This window comes from Macaca mulatta, chromosome 13 (assembly GCF_049350105.2).
Source record: "Macaca mulatta isolate MMU2019108-1 chromosome 13, T2T-MMU8v2.0, whole genome shotgun sequence".
Classification (NCBI taxonomy): domain Eukaryota; kingdom Metazoa; phylum Chordata; class Mammalia; order Primates; family Cercopithecidae; genus Macaca; species Macaca mulatta.
This window is the reverse complement of record NC_133418.1, coordinates 85,715,011-85,738,182: the sequence shown is the minus strand read 5'-3', so window position 1 is coordinate 85,738,182 and position 23,172 is coordinate 85,715,011. Positions and strand designations below refer to the sequence as shown.

The window sequence follows — 23,172 nt, the reverse complement described above, 5'->3', positions numbered from 1 at the left end:
ATGCATCAATCAGATCAGGTAAGTCAATTCTCCCAACATGTGAACTGCTCCCAAGAACACATCAGGCATTCAGCCTTCAATAACCATCAGAGGCCATGATACTCTTAACAGTTAATGCAGTGAGGCACTAATTGAGGAAACAGTTACTGTGCATTGACATAGTAAATTTGACATTCAAGAGCATTTTAGGTAACTAACATCTATTATTACTCCAAACTGGGGCAGCGGGTGGTGTGGTAGTGATGAGGGGAATGAGAATTTCTGGAGTGTGACTTTAAGTCTAAACTGCATTGTTGGTTTCCATTTTATCATCAGCATGGGAGTTGTTGTGCGTTGAATTGCGTCCCCTCAAAAGATAGGTTGAAGTTCTACTTCTTGGTACTGTGAATGTGACCTTATTTGGAAATAAGGTTTTTGCAGATGTAATTAATTAGTTAAGATGAGGTCATACTAGATTAGGGTGGACTCTAAATCCAATGACTTGAATCCTTACAGGGACACAGAGACACAGAGAATGCCATGTGATACTGGAGGCAGAGACTGGAGTGATGCAGTTGCAAGCACAGGAATGCCAAGGTTTCCCACATCCACCAGCAGCTGGGATAGAGGCCGGGCATGGTGGCTCACGCCTGTCATCCCAGCACTTTGGGAGGCCGAGGTGGGCAGATCACTTGAGGTCAGGAGTTAGAGACCAGCCTGGGCAACATGGCAAAACCCTGTCTTTACTAAAAATACAAACATTAGCCAGGCATGGTGGTGTGTGCTTGTCGTCCTAGCTACTTGGGAAGCTGAGGCAGGAGAATCACTTGAACTTGTGGAGGCTGCAGTGAGGCGTGATCACGCCACTGCACTCCAGCCTGGGCGATAGAGTAAGACTCTGACTCACACATATACAAAAAAGAAGCTAGGATAGAGACATGGAAGGGTCCTCTCCTAGAGCCTTCAGAGGGGATGTGGCTCTGCTGAAACCTTGATGGCAGATGTCTGGCCTCCAGAATTGTGAGAAAATAGATTTCTGTTGTTTTCAGCCACTCAGATTGTGGTAATGTATCATGGCAGCCCCAGGAAACTAATGCAGCACTAGACAATTGCATAAATTAATTTTTCTATCCAAATGTGTTACTTAGGACCCATGGTGACAAAGACCTCAATTTGACTCCTTGTACTATGTATATGAGTCCTCTGTGGTATGTGATAGACAGATGACAGAGAGCTGGGTGCACCCTCACTGCCCAGCCCTGCCCTATGCCACAGGTGTGGACTGCCTGGACCCAAGACACCTGCCTCCAAGTGGATGGAAGCCAATCCCAGAATCATCACATGACCCTGAACGATAAGGAGCCCTACACATGCATTACAGAGGAGGAACAATTGGAAAGCAGCCCGGCTTGCAGAGATGAGGTAATGCGCAATTCTCCTTAGTAAAGTCGTTGGGTAGCCCCAAAGATGCTGCCACAAAAGGCAGCTCAGAAAATAGCGGCTGCAGCTCTGGTCAGAGAACAGTCCTCATAGGAGTGGGAAAAGGAAATAATCTTACTTGCTCATTGCTCTTTTATAAAATTATATAAACTTTTAAAGGATAAAAATTAATAAATACCGTAATGGAAATTTGCAAAATAGAGAATAAGAAGGAAAATAACAACCACTAGCAATTGTCACTATTCACAGGCTATGTCAGCTGTTTTATTTGTTTGGAACATTTTTCAACTTAAAAGTCATATATGCTCACTGCAGAGAATATGAAAAAATACATAAGAAAACAGAAAGAAGGTAAATAAACCCAAGTTTTACTACCCAAAGGTACCTTGTGTTAATCTTTTGGTGTATTTTGTTTGAGTCTTTTTCTTATTTACAGCATAGTTTTGAGTGCTTTTGTGGAGGCAGGGTGATGCTGTCCCCTAGGCTAAAATGCAGTGAAACAATCATAGCTCACTGCAGCTTTGAACTCCTGGGCTCACGTGATCTTCCTGCCTCAGCCTCCTGAGTAGCTGGGACTATAGGGGCTTGAAACTATGCCTGGCTAATTAAAAAAAAAAAAAATTAAAAAAAAAATTTTTTTTTAATTTTTATAGATGGAGGTCTCACTACGTTGCTCAGGCCGGTACAAGTACTTTTGATCATACTACATATAAAATTTTGTGTCCTGATTTTTTTCATTGAATTCTATGCATTTATCATGTTGTTATAAACTCTTCCTAAACTTGAGTTTAATGGCCGCGTAACAGCTTACCAAGTGCATACGCCAGGATTTACTTTACCTTCCCCAAATTGTCCAACATTTTTTCACTACAAATAACACCACATTATTTTTCAATCATCCCTGCACAAAACTTTTTCTGTATTTAGAATTATTTCAAGGCCAGGCACGCTAGCTGACGCCTATAACCTCAGCACTTTGGGAGGCCAAGGCAGGCGGATTGTGTGAGCCCAGGAGTTTGAGGCCAGCCAGAGCAACATGGTGAAATCTTGTCTCTACAAAAATAAAAATAAAAAAAATCAACCAGGCATAGTAGCACGCACCTGTGGTCCCAGCTACATGGGAGGTTGAGGCAGGAGGATAGCTTGAGCCTAGGAGGTTGAGGCTGCAGTGAGCTATGATCATATCACTGCCCTCCAGCCTGGGCTACAGAGCGAGACTCCATCTCTTTAAAAAAAAAAAAAAAAATGGAGCTGGGCTTGGTGGCTCATGCCTGTAGTCCCGGCACTTTGGGAGGCTGAAGGGGATGGATCACTTGAGCCTAGGTATTCGAGACCAGTCTGGGCAAAATGGCAAAATCTCTCTCTCTAAAAAAAAAAAAAAAAAAGAATTATTCCTTTAGAATGATTTTCTATGAGTGGAATTATTAGATTGAGAGGTGTAAACATCACTTATAAAATTATTATTATTATTTTTGAGAAGGAGTTTCGCTCTTGTTGCCCAGGCTGGAGTTCAATGGCATGATCTCAGCTCACCACAACCTCCATCTCCCGGGTACATGCGACTCTCCTGCCTCAGCCTCCCTAGTAGCTGGGATTACAGACATGCGTCATCATGCCCAGCTAATTTTGTATTTTTAGTAGAGATGGGGTTTCTCTATGCGAGTCAGGCTGGTCTCGAACTCCTGACCTCAGGTGATCGCCTGCCTTGGCCTCCCAAAGTGCTGGGATTACAGGCGTGGGCCACAGTGCCCATTTATAAAATTATTAAAGAAATTTATGTTCTTTGTAGAAAACTTGGAAAATACAAAAAAGCATAAAGAAGAAAATAAAAATATCACCTACCACCCAGACAGAAACCAAGTTAACCTGGGGAATAGAACTGGGATCAGTCTGTATGTGCAGCTATGTGTTCTTTTTCATTTAGCCCCATGTTGTGAGCTAGAGCATTTCTCATGTCATTAAAATCCTTTAAAAATATATTTTTACAGTATTAAGTCAGATAAATTCTTTAGCCATTTCCGTATTTCTGAATGACTGGGTTCCTCTTAATTTTTTTCTCAGTAATAAATGGTTCTACAGTGAATATTATGTTGTATTATTTTGGGGGGTAGTATCTTGGATTATGAGAGATTCCTAAAAGCGAAATTAAAGATACAAAGGGCACTTACTGCTTTCTCAAGGATTTGTTCAAAATTGTGTTCCCGCTAAAAACAATCTTGTGAGCTCTGTGTAGTTATTGTTTGAAAAATCTGGCTGGGCATGGGGGCTCACACCTGTAATCCCAGCACTTTGGGAGACTGAGGTGGGAGGATCACTTGAGGCCAGAAGTTCGAGATCAGCCTGGGACCCATGGTGAAACCCTGTCTCTACCAAAAATACAAAATTTAGCCCTGTGTGGTGGTATACATCTTTCGTCCCAGCTACTCGGGAGGCTGAGGTGGGAAGATTGCTTGAGCCTTGGAGGTGGAGGTTTAAATGAGCTGAGATCACGCCACTGCACTCCAGCCTGGGTGACAGAGTGAGACTCTGTCTCAAAAACAAACAAACAAACAAAAAATACTCTGCCAGCTTCATTGGTGAAGAGTAGTATTTTAATGTGCATTTATTTGATATCAGTGAAGATGAAGACTATTTCATGTTTTTAGCCTTTTCTTTCATCTGTGAACTGTCGATATCTTGCTAATTTTTCTACTCAGAGCTTTTGTGTTTTTTTTTTAAACCAATTTATATAAGCTCTTATCTATCAACCTATTACCAATTTTGAAATATTCTCTCCTTTGGTTATTGACTTTAAAATTTTTACCTCTCTGTGTATATCTATACATCTATATATAGGAGGAGCTTACATTTATTTTGTGGTAAAATATACATAATATAACATTTACCACTTAACCATTTAAGATTGTACAATTCAGTGGCATGAAGTACATTCAGTGTTGCGCAACCATCACCACCATGCACTTCCAAAATTTTCCCATCACCCCAGCCTGAAACTCTGTATCCTTTAAACAATAGCTCCCCATTCTCCCTTCCCCTAGTCCTGATAACCACTATTCTTTTTTCTGTCTCCATGAATTTGACTATTCTAGGTAGAGCATGTAAATAGAATCATATGATATTTGTCCTTTTCTGTCTGTGTTATTTCGCTTGGCTTAATGTTTTCAAGGTGCATCCATGTCGTAGCATATATCAGAATTTCATTTCTTTTTAAGACTGAGTAAGATTTCATTATATGTATATACTACATTTTGTTTATCCACTCATCCTTGATGGACATTTGGGTTGTTTCCACCTTTTGTCATTGTGAATAATCCTACTATAAGCATTGGCATACAAATATCTTCAAGTCCCTGCTGTCAGTTTTTTGGGGGTATGTACCTAGAAGTGGAATGGCTGGATCATACAGTGATTCTATGTTTAATTTTTTGAAGAACTGCCATACTGCTTTCCACAGCAGCTGCACCATGGTACATTCCCACTAGCAATGCATGAGGGCTCTAATTTCTTCACATCTTTACCAACACTTGTTATTTTGTTCTGTGTGTTTTTAAAAAATAAGAATCATCCTAATGGATGTGAAGTGGTATCTCATTGTGGTTTTGATTTGCCTATCCCTAATGATTACCTTAAGCATCTTTCATGTACTTATTGGCCATTTGTATATCTTTTTTTTTTACTTTTTATTTTTTACATTTTTAATTTATTTTCTTTTTGAGACAGGGTCTTGCTCTCTTGCCCAGGCTGGAGTGTAGTGGTGCGATCTCGGCTCACTGCAACCTCTGTCTCCTGGGTTCAAGCTACTCTCATGCCTCAGACACCTGAGTTAGCTGGGATTACAGGTGTGAGCCACTGCGCCCTGCCTTATATATCTGCTTTAAAGAAATGTCTATTCTGATGGTTTCTGAGGAAAATGGCGGATAGGAGGCAGGACTAACTTGCAGCTACGACTGGGACAGACAGAGCAGCGTGTGGAGACTGACATCATGAACTTTTGCTCCAAGAACTACCACAGGAACGTACCAGGAAAGCCGAGAGAATCCACAGACCCTTTGAAGACGGTGGATTACCGCTGCAGGCTCTGTGGGACAGCCAAGGAGCTCCGAAGACAAAGGTCATATTCTCCTGGGAGCTCTATGGCCCCACCCACTGCCTGATCCACCCTATGCTACCGCAGCTGATGTGCTCTTGAGAGCACCACCTCCTGGCTGGAGGTCAACCAACATAAACTAGTGCGCTTAACAAAAATAGAGCCAAGTCAACCAACATAAAACCAGTGTGCTTAACAAAAACACAACCAAGGACCCTCACGGAGTCCGCTTCACTCCCCTGCTACCTCTACCAGAGCACGTGCTGGTATCCATGGCTGAAAGACCTGACAATGGATCACATCACAGGACTCTTTGCAGACACTTAGTACCAGCCCAGAGCCTGGTAGCTTCTCTGGGTGGCTAGATCCAGAAGAGAAATAACAATCAATGCAGTTCAGCTCTCAGGAAGCCCTGTCCCTAGGGGAAAGGGGAGAGCACCACATCAAGGGAGCACCCCATAGGACAGAAGAATCTGAACAGCAGCCCTCAAGTCCCAGATCTTACCTCTGACATAGTCTACCCAAATGAGAAGAAACCAGGAAAACAATTCCAGTAACATGATGACAAAACAAGGTTCTTTTTTTTTTTGAGGCAGAATCTTGCTCTGTCGCCTAGGCTGGAGTGCAGTGGTGTGATCTTGGCTCACTGCAACCTCTGCTTCCTGGGTACAAGTGATTCTCCTGCCTCAGCCTCCTGAGTACCTGGGACTACAGGTATGTGCTGCCATGCCCAGCTAAATTTTGAATTTTTAGTACAGATGAAGTTTCACCATGTTGGCCAGGCTGCTCTTGAACTCCTGACCTCAGGTATCTGCTCGCCTTGGCCTCCCAAAGTGTTAAGATTACAGGCGTAAGCCACTGTGCCTGGCCCAAAACAAGGTTCTTTAACACTTCCAAAAGATCACACTAGCTCACCAGCAATGGATCCAAGCCAAGAGATAATCTCTGATTTGACAGAAAAAGAATTCAGAAGGTCAACTATTAAGCCAATCAAGGAGGCAACAGAGAAAGATGAAGTCCAACCTAAAGAAATAAAAAAAATGATACAGGATATGAGTGGAAAAATCTTCAGTGAAATAGAGAGCATAAATAAAAAAACAATCACAACTTCTGGAAATCAAGGACACACTTAAAGAAATGCAAAATGCACTGGAAAGTCTCAGCAACAGAATTGCACAAGTTCAAGAAAGAACTTCAGAGTTTGAAGGCAAGGCATTCAAACTAACCCAATCTGACAAAGACAAAGAAATAAGAACTAAAAAAATGAACAAAGCCTCCAAGAAGATTGGTATTATGTTTAATGATGAAACCTAAGAATAACTGGTGTTCCCAAGGAAGAAGGGAAATCTAAAAGTTTGGAAAACATATTTGAGGGAATAATTGAGGAAAACTTCCCTGGCCTCACTAGAGATCTAGACATCCAAATACTTCTTGCTCAAAGAACACCTGGGAAATTTATTGCAAAAAGATCATCACCTAGGCACGTAGGCATCAGGTTATCTAAAGTCAAGACGAAGGAAAGAATATTAAGAACTCTGAGGCAAAAACATCAGGTACTATAAAGGAAAACCTATCAGACTAACAGCAGATTTCTCAGTAGAAACCCTACAGGCCAGAAAGGATTGAGGTCCTATCTTTAGCCTCCTTAAACAAAACAATTATCAGCCAAGAATTTTGTATCTAGTGAAACTAAGCTTCATAAATGAAGGAAAGATACAGTCTTTTTCAGACAAAGAAATGCTGAGAGAATTTGCCACTGCCAAGCCAGCACTAGAGGAACTGTTAAAAGGAGCTCTAAATCTTGAAACAAATGTTTGAAATACACTAAAATAGAAACTCCTTAAAGCATAAATCTCACAGGACCTATAAAACAGCAACACAATGAAAAAAACCCAGGGTATTCAGGCAACAAGTAGCATGATGAATAGAATAGTACCTCACATCTCAATACTGATGTTGGATATAAATGGCCTAAATGGTCCACTTAAAAGATACAGAATGGCAGAGTGGATAAAAATTCACCAACCAAGTATCTGCTGTCTTCATGAGACTCATCTGACACACAAGGACTCACATAAGCTTAAGGTAAAGGAGGGAAAAAAGGTATTCCCTGCAAATGGATACCAAAAGTGAGCAGGAGTAGCTATTCTCATATCAGACAAAACAGACTTTAAAGCAACAGCAGTTAAAAAAGACAAAGAGAGACATTATATAATGATAATAAAAAAAATTGTCCAACAGGTAAATATCACAATCCTAAATATATATGCACCTAACACTGGAGCTCCCAAATTTATAAAACAATTACTACTAGACCTAAGAAATGAGATAGTAACACAATAATAGTGGGGGATTTCAATACTCACTGACAACACTAGACAGGTCATTAAGACAGAAAGTCAACAAAGAAACAATGGACTTAAACTATACCCTACAACAAATGGACTTAACAGATATTTACAGAATATTCTACCCAACAACTGCAGAATATACATTCTGTTCATCAGCACATGGAACATCTGCCAAGATAGACCATATAATAGGCCACAAAACAAAAAAATTAAAGAAAATTGAAATTATAGCAAGAACTCTCTCAGACTACAGTGGAACAGAATTGGAAATCAACTCCAAAAGGAATCCTCAAAACTATGCAAATACATGGAAATTAAATGACCTGCTCCTGAATGATTGTTGAGTCAACAATGAAATCAAGATGGAAATTTTAAAATTATTTGAACTGAACAATAATAGGACACAACCTATCAAAACCTCTGGTATACAGCAAAGGCAATGCTAAGAGGAAAGTTTATAGCATTAAATGCCTACATCAAAAAGTCTGAAAGAGCACAAATAGACAATCTAAGGTCACACCTCAAGGAGCTAGAGAAACAGGAAAAAAACAAACCTAAACCCAGCAGAAGAAAAGAAATAACCAAGATCAGAGCAGAAGTAAATGATATTGAAACAACAACAACAAAAAACCCTACAAAAGATAAATGAAACAAAAATCTGGTTCTTTGAAAAGATAAATAAAATTGATAGGCCGTTAGCAAGATTAACCAATAAAAGAAGAGAGAAGATCAAAGTAAGCTCAATTAGAAACGAAACAGGAGATATTACAACTGATACCACAGAAATACAAAAGATCACTCAAGGCTCCTATGAATACCTTTACACACTTAAACTAGAAAACCTAGAGGAGGATGGATAAATTCCTGGAAATATACAACCCTCCTAGATTAAACCAGGAAGAAATAGAACCTCTGAACAGACCAATAACAAGCAGCGAGATTGAAATGATAATTAAAAAGTTACCAATGAAAAAAAAGTCCAAGACCAGAGAGATTCACAGCTAAATTCTATCAGACATTCAAAGAAAAATTGGTACCAATCCTACTGACACTATTCCAAAAGACAGAGAAAGGGAATCCTCTCTAAATAATTCTATGAAGCCAGTATCACCCTAATAACAAAACCAGGAAAGGACATAACAAAAAAAGAAAACTACAGACCAATGTCCGTGATGAACATAGATGCAAAAATCCTCAACAAAATACTAGCTAACCAAATCCAACAGCATACCAAAAAGATAATCTGCCATGATCAAGTGGGTTTTGTACCAGGGATGCAGGGATGGTTTAACATCTGCAAGTCAATAAATGCGATACACCACATAAACATAATTAAAAACAAAAATCACAAGGTCATCTCAATAGATGCAGAAAAAGCATTTGACAAAATTCAGCATTGCTTTATGATGAAAACCCTCAGCAAAATCAGCATAGAAGGGACATACCTTAAGGTAATAAAAGTCATTGAAGACAAACCCACAGTCAACATTATACTGAATAGGGAAAAGTTGAAAGCATTTCCCCTGAGCACTGGAACAAGATAAGGGGATGCCCACTTTCACCACTCCTATTCAACATAGTACTGGAAATCCTAGCCAGAGCAATCAGACAAGAGAAAAAAATAAAAGGCATCTAAATTGGTAAAGAGGAAGTCAAACTTTTGCTGTTGGCTGATGACATGATCATAAACCTAGAAAACCCTTAAGACTCATTCAAAAAGCTCCTAGAACTGGTAAATGAATTCAGCAAAATTTTAGGATAACAAAATTAATGTACACAAATTAGTAGCCCTGCTATACACCAACAACAACCAAGCTGAGAATCAAACCAAGAACTCAACTCCTTTTATAATAGCTGCAAAAAACAAAATACTTAGGAATATACTTAACCAAGGAGGTGAAAAACCTCTACAAGGAAAACTACAAAACATTGCTGAAAGAAATCATAGATGACACAAACAAATGGAAACACCTCCTATGCTCATGGATGGGTAGAATCAATATTGTGAAGATGACCATACTGCCAAAAGCAACCTACAAATCCAACATAATTCCTATCAAAATACCCCCATCATTCTTCACAGAACTAGAAAAAACAATCCTAAAATTCATATGGAACCAAAAAAGAGCCTGCATAGCCAAAGCAAGACTAAACAAAAAGAACAAATCTGGAGGGATTACCCTACCTGACTTCAAACTATACTATAAGGCCATAGTTATCAAAGCAGTATGGTATTGGTATCAAGACAAGCATATAGACCAATGGAACAGAATAGAGAACCCAGAAATAAAGCCAAATACTTATAGTCAAATGATCTTTGACAAAGCAAACAAAAACATAAAGTGATGAAAGGACACTGTATTAAACAAATGGTGCTGGTATAATTGGCAAGCCACATGTAGAAGAATGAAACTGGATCCTCACCTCTCACCTATACAAAAATCATCTCAAGATGGATCAAAGACTTAAATCTAAGACATGAAACCATAAAAATTCTAGAAGATAACACTGGCTTAGGCAAAGACTTCTCATGACCAAGAACCCAAAAGCAAATGCAACAAAAACAAAGATAAATACATGGAACTTAAACTAAAAAGCTTCTGCACAACAAAAGAAATAATCAGCAGAGTAAACAGACAACCCACAGAGTGGGAGAAAATCTTCACAATCTATACATCCAACAGAGGACTAATATCCAGAATCTACAAGGAACTCAAACAAATCAGCAAGAAAAAAACAAATAATACCATCAAAAAAGTGGGCTAAGGACATGAATAGACAGTTCTCAAAAGAAGATATACAAATGGCCAACAAAAACATGAAAAAAATGCTCAACATCACTAATTATTAGGGAAATGCAAATCAAAACCATAATATGATACCACCTTACTCCTGCAAGAATGGCCATAACCAAAAAAAAACAAAAATAAAAAACAAAAAACAAAACAAAACTATAGATGTTGGCATGGATGTGGTGAAAAGGGAACACTTTTATACTTTGGAGGGAATCTAAATTAGTACAATCACTATGAAAAACTGTGGAGATTTCTTAAAGAACTAAAAGTAGATCTACCATTTGATCCAGCAGCCCCACTCCTGGGTATCTACCAATAGGAAAAGAAGTCATTATATAAAAAATATACTTGGCCGGGCACGGTGGCTCAAGCCTGTAATCCCAGCACTTTGGGAGGCCGAGACGGGCGGATCACGAGGTCAGGAGATCGAGACTATCCTGGCTAACACGGTGAAACCCCGTCTCTACTAAAAAAATACAAAAAACTAGCCGGGCGAGGTGGCGGGCGCCTGTAGTCCCAGCTACTCGGGAGGCTGAGGCAGGAGAATGGCGTGAACCCGGGAGGCGGAGCTTGCAGTGAGCTGAGATCCGGCCACTGCACTCCAGCCCAGGTGACAGAGGGAGACTCCATCTCAAAACAAAAAACAAAACAAAACAAAACAAACAAAAAAATATATATACTTGCACACGCATGTTTATAGCAGCACACTTGCAACTGAAAAAATACGGAACCAGCCCAAATGACCATCAATCAACAAGCAGATAAAGAAAATGTGGTATATATATATACCACAGAATACTACTCAGTCATACAAAGGAACAAAATAATGGCATTTGCAGCAACCTGGATGGAATTGGAGACCATTATTCTAAGTGAAATAACTCAGGAATAGAAAACCAAACATCTATGTTCTAATAAGTGGGAGCTAAGCTACAACGACACAAAGGCATAAGAATAATACAATGGACTTTGGGGACTCAGGGGAAAGGGTGTGGGGGGTGGTGAGGGATAAAAGACTACACATTGGGCACCATGTACACTGCTCAGGTGGTGGGTGAACCAAAATCCCAGATATCACCACCGAAAAAATTATTCACATAGCCAGGCGTGGTGGCTAACACCTGTAATCCCAGCACTTTGGGAGGCCGAGGCAGGCAGATGACGAGCTCAGAAGTTCAAGACAAGCCTGGCCAACATTGAGAAAACCCATCTCTACCAAAAATAAAAAAAAATTACCTGGGTGTGGTGGCGTGTTCCTGAAGTTACAGCTACTCAGGAGGCTGAGACAGTAGAATTGCCTGAACCCAGGAAGTGGAGTTTGCGGTGAGCCGAGATCTCACCATGGCACTCCAGCCTAGGCAACAAGGCAAGACTCTGGACTCTGTCTCAAACAAAACAAAACAACATAACAAAACAAAACGAACTTTTTCATGTAACCAAACACCACCTGTTCCCCAAAAACCTATTGAAATAAAACAACAAAAAAGAAATGTCTATTCAAGTCCTTTGGCCACTTTCAAATTAGTTTTTGTTATTGAGTTATAGTTCTGAACATTCTGGATATTAACTCTTTATTAGGTATAAATCTGCTAATATTTTCTCCCTTTCCATGGGTTGCTTTTCATTCTGTTTATAGTGTCCTTTGATGCACAGAAGTTTTTAATTTTGATGAAGTGCAATTTCTCTATTTTTCCTTTTGTGGCTTGTGCTTGTGGTGTCACCTTCAAGAAATCACTGTTAAATCCAATGTCATGAGGCGTTTGGTCTATGTTTTCTTCTAAGAGTTTTACAGCTTTCTTTCTTTTTCTTTCTTTCTTTCTTTTCTTTTTTTTCTTTTTTTGAAATCTGCAAGTCTGTTTTATTTCCATTAGAAAAATATTATCCATATTAAATTTTGGTCCACTTTCTTCTCCTTGACCTCAAATTTAAACACTTAAATTTTACTCAAGTAGAAGCAGAATCACATACCTGACATGAAAACTAAATCATTCACATCATTAGTTTGAATTAGATATGTTCTTGATTATTTCTCAGGAATAATTACTCTTCTTTCCTACCTGTTATTTCTCTTTTATTTATTGAGTAACTATGTAATGGGTATCTCTTTCCTATATTCAGTAATACAGGTGTAATTTAAAACAGTAACTGGATTCCTTCTCTAATCTTCAGTTCATGTTTCACTTTCCCTATTATATGGTATTTCCATAATAACTTCAGATATTTTCATCAAGCTCACACTGTCATCAATTGTGGAAATTAAAAGGTTAATTAAGATGTTACATCAGTTGTAGATATTAAAATGTTGACAATTCCGGACTACAAAGCACTGGCCCACTTATAGTGATGCTGTTGTCAGCGGTGCTTGGACAGCTACTGCTTCACTTTCAATTTGGCTACCTTTGGGCAAAGCAGCAACTTGGTAAGCAGCTCTAGCAGGAAAATTACTCTTGAAATACTGTTTGTAGACTTCATTGACAGTATTGAAGTCGTTTATGTCAGCCAGAAGAACAGCTGTTTTCACCACATTAGTGAAGTCATAGCCTGCAGCTTTCAGAATTTCACCCATGTTTTTAAGAGCTTGTTTAGCTTCTTCTGCTATCTCTCCTGACACAAGCTGTCCACTTGAAGGGTCCATGCCTATCTGTCTTGAAATGTAAATGGTCCTGTTGACTAACACAGCTTGACTGTAGGGTCCAATGGCCCCTGGAGCTTTTGCGGTGCTGATCACCCTTTTGATCAAGGATGACATGGCTAAGTCTTCCCTCTTGCAGCCCCTTCAGGAGAAGAAGCCCCAGCGCCTCTCCTACAGCTTTATTTCTGATGTTTACGTTGGTGATTCATTTTGGTGAGTATAATGTAAGGTAAAGGTCCAACTTCCTTCTTTTGCATGTGGATATCCAATAGGAGCTTACATTTTTATGTGGATGTCTATTGAGCCACTGTTAGCATTTTATCACATAATGGGACCCCCTCCTTTGCCTTTCTCATTATAAATGGCCAACAATGACCCCAGCAATGACTCATACCAGTACTTAGAAGACTTAAGCTGTAACCAGTGCCTGAGCTCATGTCTTGTGGAGGTTTAAGCCAGCACTAACAAGTTGGCAGTGCCTTGTATTACCACTTTGCTTATAATAATATGGCAAAAGGTATCATTATTGGAATTGCCACAGTGGGTTCACCATTCAGACTTCTGGATGTGTTCATGCAGTCAAAATTTCTGAGACAGATGACCCTAATATTGAACTCAGTTCTAAGGTTCTTCATTCAGACAAGAATGACTATGTTTGCTACAGGAAAACTCAGTAGGAAAGCTGACTTGCATATTCAGCACAGAAATGCAAAGGAAAATGAAAAAGGAAGGGAAAAAAAGAATGCATATTCATGAAAAATTAAAAATATTTATATTTTCAGCAGTATTGCCAGTTTAAGAAGCTTTGCCAGCCCATGGAGAAAAATCCCTAAAAGGAACAATTGTGAGGTAACTTTCATATGAAATGCTGCTCTTATGTTCTTAATGCTTGTAATGGCATATCTGTGTAGGTTTTTTCACTTATTTTTGTGACTAAATTGGGTATTTTGGTGGTATATAATGGATTTCCAGGAAAAAATCCCCAAATCTATGACACCGGATCTATACCATGTATTGGATGACTAACATTCACTTAATTTCCTAAATTGAGGGTCATATATATTTCAGTAATTTTTTTCTATGTATTTCCTGTATAGTTGAGATCATACTGTATACATACGCTTTCACTTTTCTTTTTCTCTTACCGTGTCTTAAACATTTTCCGATGCCACTGAAACTCTGCAAACATCCCTGCTAATGGCAGCCCAGCATTTCCTGATACTGATGCACCATGGTACTATGTGCAGCGTTCGTAACTCGGTAGTTTTCCAGTGTTTGTCTATTTCCCTTTTCAGCCCCATGGCACAGGGACCAATTATCATTAGGATCCTATTATCTTTACCACAAAGCACAGCAACCTCAGAAAGCCTTGATCGGTTTTTGTTTTTGCCCAACCCTTCCACATGCATTGCCAAGTCACTCGTGTTTGGGTGCCGTCAGGATACCGATTATGTCCACACCCAGACTGCGAGGTTTATGTTGCTAATACATCTATTTGTTTGTTGCAAAGTTCTAGATTGAGGGAGAAACAATTATTTGTCTCCCTTTCCCTTCAGTTCCTCCTTGCCTGGAATGATCTCCCTTTTCTTAGCACTGTCTCTGAATCGTCTCTTTAATTTTCAGTTTACTCTTCTAGTCTCACCAGCTCCATGAAGTTTTTTTCAACCACTCTCGCCCACATTAATATCTCCCTCCAGGGAACCGTCTGCACCTTCACTTTAGTACTTTATTGCCAATCATCTTGTATTATTCTTTGTTTCTTTTACTGTAGATTATAAGTGCATGAAGAGCAGAAATGCTTTTAGAATTCTTTTCCTTTCCTATGAGGTAAAGCACAGAAAGGTGACATCCAATAAATTCTAGATGAATGGAGCAGAGTTGAAGTGCAAACGAATGTACTGACTAAAAGGCTAAAGTGAGATTTTCCTTTTTTAATAACAACAATACAATATTTGGCACATGTCCAATATCCAAAGTAAGAATTTAAACCATGTCATTTTATCATCATCTGAACTGGATATTAGTAAAAAAAAATTGCTACTTACTCAGAATTCGTGCAAACCCAAAGTCACAAATCTTGATTATTCCTTGTTTAGTTATTAGAATATTTTCAGGTTTTACATCTCTGTGAATACACTGTAAGATCATTATTTGATTATTTTTCTGAACCACCAAAATGACAAAGAATAAACATTAACTACTAGTTTAATAGATACACAGCCTATGAGATAAAAACAAATGTGGGCTTCCTTCACTTTTCTAAAAGAACTTAAATTGGCAGTTTTTCACTTGTAACTCTTGTCATACCCAAATTAAAACATTTATTAAAATATTGTTTTATTATTGAAATAATTAAAATTATAATTGTATGTGAAAACCGTCTCTTTTTTTTTTTTTAAAGAAGGGATTATCAGGCTAGGTGTGGTGGCTATGTCCATAATCCCAGCACTTTGAGAGGCTGAGGCAGGAGGATAACTTGAAGCCCGGAGTTTGAGACCACCCTGGGCAATGCACTGAGACCCTGTCTCTACAAAAAAGTTAAAAAATTACCCAGGCATGGTGGCATGCACTTGTGGTCCTAGCTACTCAGGAGGTTGAGGCTGAAGGATCATTTGAGCCTGGAAGGTTGAGGCCGCAGTGAGCTATGATCACACTGCACAGAGCCTGAGCAACTGAGCTAGACCCTGTCTCAAAAACAAATAAATAAAAATAAAAAATTAAATTCAAGAAGAGAGTATCATACAATTCTTTCACTTTTTGCTGGTCTCTGTTTAAACTGTATGAGGTAAAACCTTAAATGAGATTAGACTCAGAGTACCTCTAATAACTGCTGCCACCCAAGAGTCACAATTAAGGTGGAAAAACTTGCAGATTTGAGAAATTAGAAAAACATTTAAATGATAACAAAAAGCAAAATTCACTTATAATTAGAATGACCATATTATTTACATCCAAATCAGGAGACTTCCAAGTGTGAAGGAGGGGCCTATTAATAATCATGCCAGGACAATAGGCACAAACCAGGACTGCCTGGGTGAGCTGGGGCGCACGATCCCCCACTTAGCAGAGATTCCGAAGCATTCCTCGTCAGGAGATGGGCATCATTTCCACATCCTCACCACGGAGCTATCCTGGAACGATCAGCAACACTCCTGAGATGGCCCACGATGTTGTCAGAATCCCTACTGGGAAAGTGGGACCTGTGGCACGCTGACCTCACTCGCTCTGTCGCCCAGGCTGGAGTGCAGTGGCGCGATCTTGGCTCACTGCAAGCTCCGCATCCTGGATTAAAGCGATTCTCCTGCCTCAGCCTCCCGAGTAGCTGGGACTACGGGTGTGTCCCGAGTAGCTAGACAGGCGCTCACCACCATGCCCGGCTAATTTTGTATTTTTAGTAGAGACGGGTTTCACCATCTTGTTGTCCAGTCTGGTCTTGAATTACTGAGCTCAAGTGATCCGCCCACCTCTGCCTCCCAAAGTGCCGGGATTACAGGCGTGAGCCACCGCGCCTGGACCCCGCTATGCTTTCATATGCAGCGGCCTTACAATTTGCTGCCGAATCATAATGACCCCGAATGAAGCAGATGCTCCTCGCCGGACAAGAGCGGCCCGGCTAGGGGCCTGGGTGAGGGCAGGCTGAGTAAGCCCGCGCGCGCATGGGCATTCCAGAAATGGGTTTCCATGTTGCGGAGGTGCTGTGAGAAAACAGCTCAGACCTTACCCTTCAGAACTTCCCGTTTATCCACGCTCCCAAAAAAGAAAATGGATGAAAATAATATCGATCTCCATCACTGGGCCCTCACAGGGAACTCTGTACTTTTCAAAGCACTTTCAATTCAAAGCATGAATTATTTCATCCTTGCAACAATCCTGTGATTGCAAGTGGCCGCTGACAGAGTACATGAATTGAGTGTCACAATAATCAACTCCTTCTGCCTCCCTCTCTACTACGCTGTCAGGCCCTTTAAGCATTTTTGTCAATTTGACAATTCTGAAATGGTTGTCTTTGGTTCTCTAATAGCTATCTAGGAAGAGAAAAAGAGCTGAGCCCTAAATTCATTTTAGGTTGCAGAAATGACACTGGTAGCAGGAGCTTGTTCCTATTTAGTCTCAATTACTGTCAACTGCTTCGTAATTTGTATGAAGAGCAGTTAGAAGAAACTTTTTTAGGTCTCTTAAAAGTACTAAGGCCTTAGACACTAATTAGAAAAAACACATAGGCCGGGCATGGTTGCTGATGCCTGTAATCCTTGCACTTCGGGAGGCCAAGTTGGGAGGATCGCTTGAGCCCAGGAGTTTGATACCAGCCTGGGCCCAATGGTGAAAGTCAGTCTCCACAAAAAATACAAAAATTAGCCAGGTGTGTGGTGTGCGCCTTTAGTCCCAGCTACACAAGAGGCTGAGATGGGAGGATGGCTTGTGCCCAGGAGGTGGAGGTTGCAGTGAGCCAAGATGGCACCACCACACTCTAGCCTGTCTGACAGAGTGAGACCCTGCCTCAAAAAAAAAAAAAAAAAAATTGTTGGAATATAAATGAACATAGTTTTGATATCCTACCTTTTAAGCAACACACTTAAGAAATTTAAACTAACACTCTGAGTCAGTAACACTCACTTATAGTTGGTGATTACATTAGAACAGGTTACGTCCTTTAAATGAGTTTGCATCAAATTCTAGAATTTCTAGACTATGTGTAGCATTACCAAGTAAATGGATTTACATCGATATCTGTCCATTGGCCTATACATATGTTTTCTGGATCTAATCCATGTGAAATTTATAGCACTTATTTTTCAACCAAATATACAAAAGGAAATGAAGTATTGACATATCCCAAAGAAACAGGAACATTTATTGGTATAGGAGCAGGTAGGAGAAGTTACTGATAAAGAGTGAGAGGATACTGAAGAAATTTAAAAGGGAGTAAAAATAATTGGAACCTGGCTGGGTGCGGTGGTTCACGCCTGTAATCCCAGCACTTTGGGAGGCTGAGGCAGGCAGATCACCTGAGGTCAGGAGTTCGAGACCAGCCTGGCCAACATGGTGAAACCCTGTCTCTACTAAACATACAAAAATTAGCCAGGCGTGGTTGTGGATGCCTGTAATCCCAGCTACTCGGGGGGCTGACGCAGGAGAATCGCTTGAACCTGGGAGGTGGAGGTGGCAGTGAGCTGCAGTTGTGCCACTGGACCCCAGCCTGGGTGACATAGCAAGACTCTGTCTCAAAATAAATAAATAAAAATTAAAAAATAAAATTAAAAAATAAATAATTGGAACCATAAGAAACAGGGCATGGGGGAGAAGAAGATGCTTAGAAATAAAGCATTCACCTACTCCACTGCAAAGCCACACTCAATGCAAACTCTCTGCAATGCCTCTTGCAATCAGCTTATTTTCCCTCAAAGAACAAGAAGCATGCAAGTCTCTGTTAATAAAATAATTTTAATAAATTGAGTTTTATACACAGCTTTTTAAAATTATTTATTTATTTATTTATTTTTTTGAGACGGAGTCGCTCTTTGTTAACCAGGCTGGAGTGCAGTGGCATGATCTCGGCTCACTGCAACCTCTGCCTCCCGGGTTCAAGTGATTCTCCTGCCTGTCAGCCTCCTGAGTCGCTGAGATTACAGTCGCCCACCACCACACCTGGCTAATTTTTTGTATTTTTTAGTAGAGATGGGGTTTCGCCATGTTGGCCAGGCTGGTCTTGAACTCCTGACCTCAGGTGATCCACCTGCCTCAGCCTCCCAAAGTGCTGGGATTACAGGCATGAGACACCACGCTCGGCCTTGTACACAGCTTTTAGCAACATTGCTCAGGTTCGGTTGTTGTGGCTGATGGGCAATCTTTTTTTTTGGCTCACAAGCGAGCCAAAAGAGATATCTATGGTATTTTAAAACTGACTTTTAACTTTAAAATCATCTCTGCAAACTTGCACACCAGAAATTGCTTCTTAAATAGCCTGATAAAAACAATAAATAGGTTTTTTTTTATTATCTGATAAATTTATTCTCTTGGAGCCTTAGGCATGGATGCTCATACAACAAGGAGAGAAAAGGGACCCCCTCCTCAACAACCAAAACATAAGGATCAACAAGATGCTGATGGAGGTTGCAGCCTGGCCTGCTCCTATCTCAGAAGTCATTTTTGCCAGCTGGGCATGGTGGCTCATGCCTGTAATCCTAGCTCTTTGGGAGGCCAAGGTGGGAGGATCGCTTGAGGTCAGGGGTTTGAGACCACCCTGGGCAACACAATGAAACTATCACTACCAAAAAAAAAAATTTTTTTTTTTTAATTAGCCATGCATGGTGGCATGTGTAGTCCCAGTTCCTTGGGAGGCTAAGGTGAAAGGATTGTTTGAGCATGGGAGGCTGAGGTTGCAGTGAGCCATGAAGGTGCCACTGCATTCTAGCCTGGGCAACAGACCAAGATCCTGTCTCAGGAAAAAAAAAAAAAAAAGTCATTTTTGCCATTTTGAGATGAAGCCCCTTTCCCCTTTTTCTCTAATCAATACAGCAAATATATAAAAATCCATGGGATCATTATGGTGTTAAATGGATCACTTTGGTTACCTCACTCTAGTGATATTATAGGGTAAAACAGAACCAAATGAGTAGGTATTTTCTTAAGTCCTGCGCTTCTCCAAATTTAATGTGCACATGAACCACCTGGAGCTCTGGTTAAAATGCAGACTCTGATTCAGCAGGTCTGTAGAGGACCTCAGAGTCAGCATTTCTAACAAGCTCCCAGGTGATCTCTATGAACCATAGTTGGAGTAGCAAGGCCTGAATCCCTTGGTACTTTAACCTTCAGTGTCCTGCTTAGGATCTCGACTCTGGAGATGATAAGGTACACATGGTCTCTACAGGTTGAAAGCTGTGAGTCGTCAGCAACACCACTGGGTCAGATTGCCTTTTCTATCCTTTGAGACTATCATGGGAGTTCCTTTAAAAATAAGGAGAGTATGAAGATTTTAGTTGTATTATTGTGACAGCTTTATATATGGCTTAGATTTTTTTTCTTTGCATGCATGTTAATTATAGATAAATAAAAAGACAGATACACAAAGGCTTACCATAAGAAAATGAGAAGGAATTTCCATCTTGGAGGATGCAAATTTGTCTGAAAAATTATCTTTTTTTTGAGACAGAGTCTTGCTCTGTCACCCAGGCTGGAGGGCAGTGGCCTGATCTTAGCTCACTGTAACTGCTGCCTCCCGAGTTCAAGTGATTCTTCCACCTCAGCATCCCGAGTAGTAACTGGGATTACAGGCATGCATTACCATGCCCGGAAAATTTTTGTATTTTTAGTAGAGAGAGGGTTTCACCATGTTGGCCAGGCTGGTCTTGAACTCCTCACCTCAGGTAATCTGCCCACCTCAACCTCCCAAAGTCCTGGGATTACAGGCATGAACCACCATGCCTGGCCTGAAAAAGTATTTGTTTTTAATAGAGGCCATATATTATCAATCAGAAGTTTTCGGTGTTTTAAAGCTTCGGGTATAGAATGTCTTGTTCCAAGCGCAAAAATGATGGCAGTTGCATTGGTCTACAAAAATGTTTGGGTCCACTGGAAATAGTCACAATCAGTTAGGCAGTTTGGGTTGACTGACTGACTGACTCATTCAACCAACCAACCATTGATCCATCCATCCATCCATCCATCCATCCATCCATCCATCCATCCAGTTATTAAATAAATATTTATTGAGCACCCTTTATATAAAAATATCCAATTTAGGTATTAAAGAGATACAAAGATAAAGCAGCCACAGACATTGCATTCAAGCTTATAACCAAGTACCCGGAAAGTGTCTGGTTATGTAGGGATAAACACTTGTGGTAAGTGGTATTTTTAGAAATCATTTTAACTACCCATAAAACTCCTGCAGCAACTTTGATACCTCCTATAGCATGGTGGAAAGCAACAGAGATAAGGATTCCATTTGGCATCATCTTTATTAAGTATCAGAAAGCATAATTTGCATCATGAAAAATAGGTTTACATAGTTTGTGAAAAATATCCCTCTACATTAATAGAAAATAAAAGCTTTTGATTTAACCTAATAAAAACTTCACTGACTTTCCTAAAAGTAAAGAAAGCTTCCCCTCCATACTGAAATGTATTCCCATGATCTTATACTTTCTTTTTCAGCAATCCTAGACTGCTATGATAGACATTCTGCTGGCATCAAAACTGACCATATGGTACTCTGCATCATTGCCTCAGCACTGTCTCTGTCTAGGCACCAACTCAAAAGGGCTAGATATATTTTTTAAAAGCTATCACTGGCTGAGTGCAGTGGTTCACACCTGTAATCCTCGCACTTTGGGCAGCCAAGGCAGGAGTTTGAGGCCAGCCTGGGCAAGATAGTGAGACCCCCGTCTCTATAGAAACAAAAATTGGCTGAGTGTAGTGGCATGTGCCTGTAGTCCCAGCTACTCAGCGAGGCTGAAGTGGGAGAATCACTTGAGCTCAGGAGTTTGAGGCCCAAGTGCGCTATGATCACGCCACTGTACTCCAGCCTGGGCAACGGAGTGAGACTGTCGCAAAAATATAATGATATAGAGCAAAGGTACCAGGAGCCAACTTGAAGAAGCTCTCATTGGCCTAAGATGGGAAAATCTGAGCATCGGAGAGACCAATAACAGCAAAGAATTGAAAACACCACAATACAAAATTTGTGTTTATAATGGTGCTCCAGCCACCTCTCCCCAAAACTTGTCACGGTTGCTAAGATACCAGCTCATCACCCTGAGTGTTGATAAATAAAAGTAGCCAGAATCCATGAGGGTGAGTTCTTTTCCATACAATTCCAATTATTAAATGCAGAAGGAATAACAATTAGAAAATCACTGTCATGAAATACTAGATGCAGACAATAATCATCACTGGATGCTAAAACCACCAGGGAAACAACGTTGACAGGGAAAATGATAACGAGGGGACCAAACGAATACCTCCTGAGCCCACTCATCAATTTTAACGTTCTCGAAAGTGGGACAAGTGGATGCTATGCACTCATGATGGGGATGCGACAGGAAGTGTACAGCACCACATAGGAGGCGTTCTTATCTAAAAGAAAGCTGAACCTGAATATGATCAAGCCTCTAGATATAAACTCCAATTTACAGGAAATACAAGTGAAAGAACAAGTTACGTTACGTACAGGAAACAGCCAAAATTATTTCTCTAACATAGTCGTATTCAAAGTGTGGTTCTTGAACCAGCAGCTTCAGTAGCATCTGGGAAAAATAGGAGACATGCACATTCTTGGGGCCCTGCCTCAGACCTACTGAATCAGAAACTCTGGGGACGGGGCCCAGGAAGCTGTGTTTTCACAAGCCCTCCTAGTGATTTTGATGCATGCCCAAGCTTGAGAACTACGGGTATAAAAGATTCATGAACTTTTTTTTTTTTTGAGACAGTCTCACTCTGTCGCCCAGGCCGGAGTGCAGTGGTGTAATCTTGGCTCACTGCAAGCTCCGCCTCCCGGGTTCATGCCATTCTCCTGCCTCAGCCTCCCTAGTAGCTGGGACTACAAGCACCTGCCACCACGCCCAGCTAATGTTTTGTATTCTTAGTAGAGATGGGGTTTCACCGTGTTAGCCAGGATGGTCTCGATGTCCTGACCTCATGAGCCGCCCGCCGTGGCCTCCCAAAGTGCTGGGATTACAGGCGTGAGCCACCACGCCTGGCTGGAAACAGCTTTTAAAAAGGAAAGGAAAGGGGGACTTAGATTGCTATAGGGTAAAGAACTTAAGAGACATAAAAATAATAGTGAAAAAAAAAAGTACCATGGGGGATTACACCAGCAATATCCTGAAAACTTACTATTATTACTTTTGGAGACAGGGTCTCACTGTGTCGCCCAGGCTGGAGAGCAGT

General features: G+C 40.4%; 1 protein-coding gene and 1 pseudogene across 2 annotated transcripts in view; both read right to left on the bottom strand.

Moving 5' to 3' along the window:
- The window catches only part of CDKL4 (cyclin dependent kinase like 4), a 56,700-nt gene that overhangs the window by 13,730 nt on the left and 19,798 nt on the right, over positions 1-23,172 (bottom strand). Inside the window, exon 4 of the mRNA XM_028831739.2 lies at positions 15,330-15,420. Within this exon, the coding sequence (XP_028687572.2) occupies positions 15,330-15,420 (91 nt within the window). The remainder of the gene's footprint in view (positions 1-15,329; positions 15,421-23,172) is intronic.
- Positions 12,917-13,479, bottom strand: LOC144333789 (2-iminobutanoate/2-iminopropanoate deaminase pseudogene; annotated as a pseudogene). Its single transcript, XR_013402843.1, has one exon. The product of XR_013402843.1 is annotated as a 2-iminobutanoate/2-iminopropanoate deaminase pseudogene (transcript).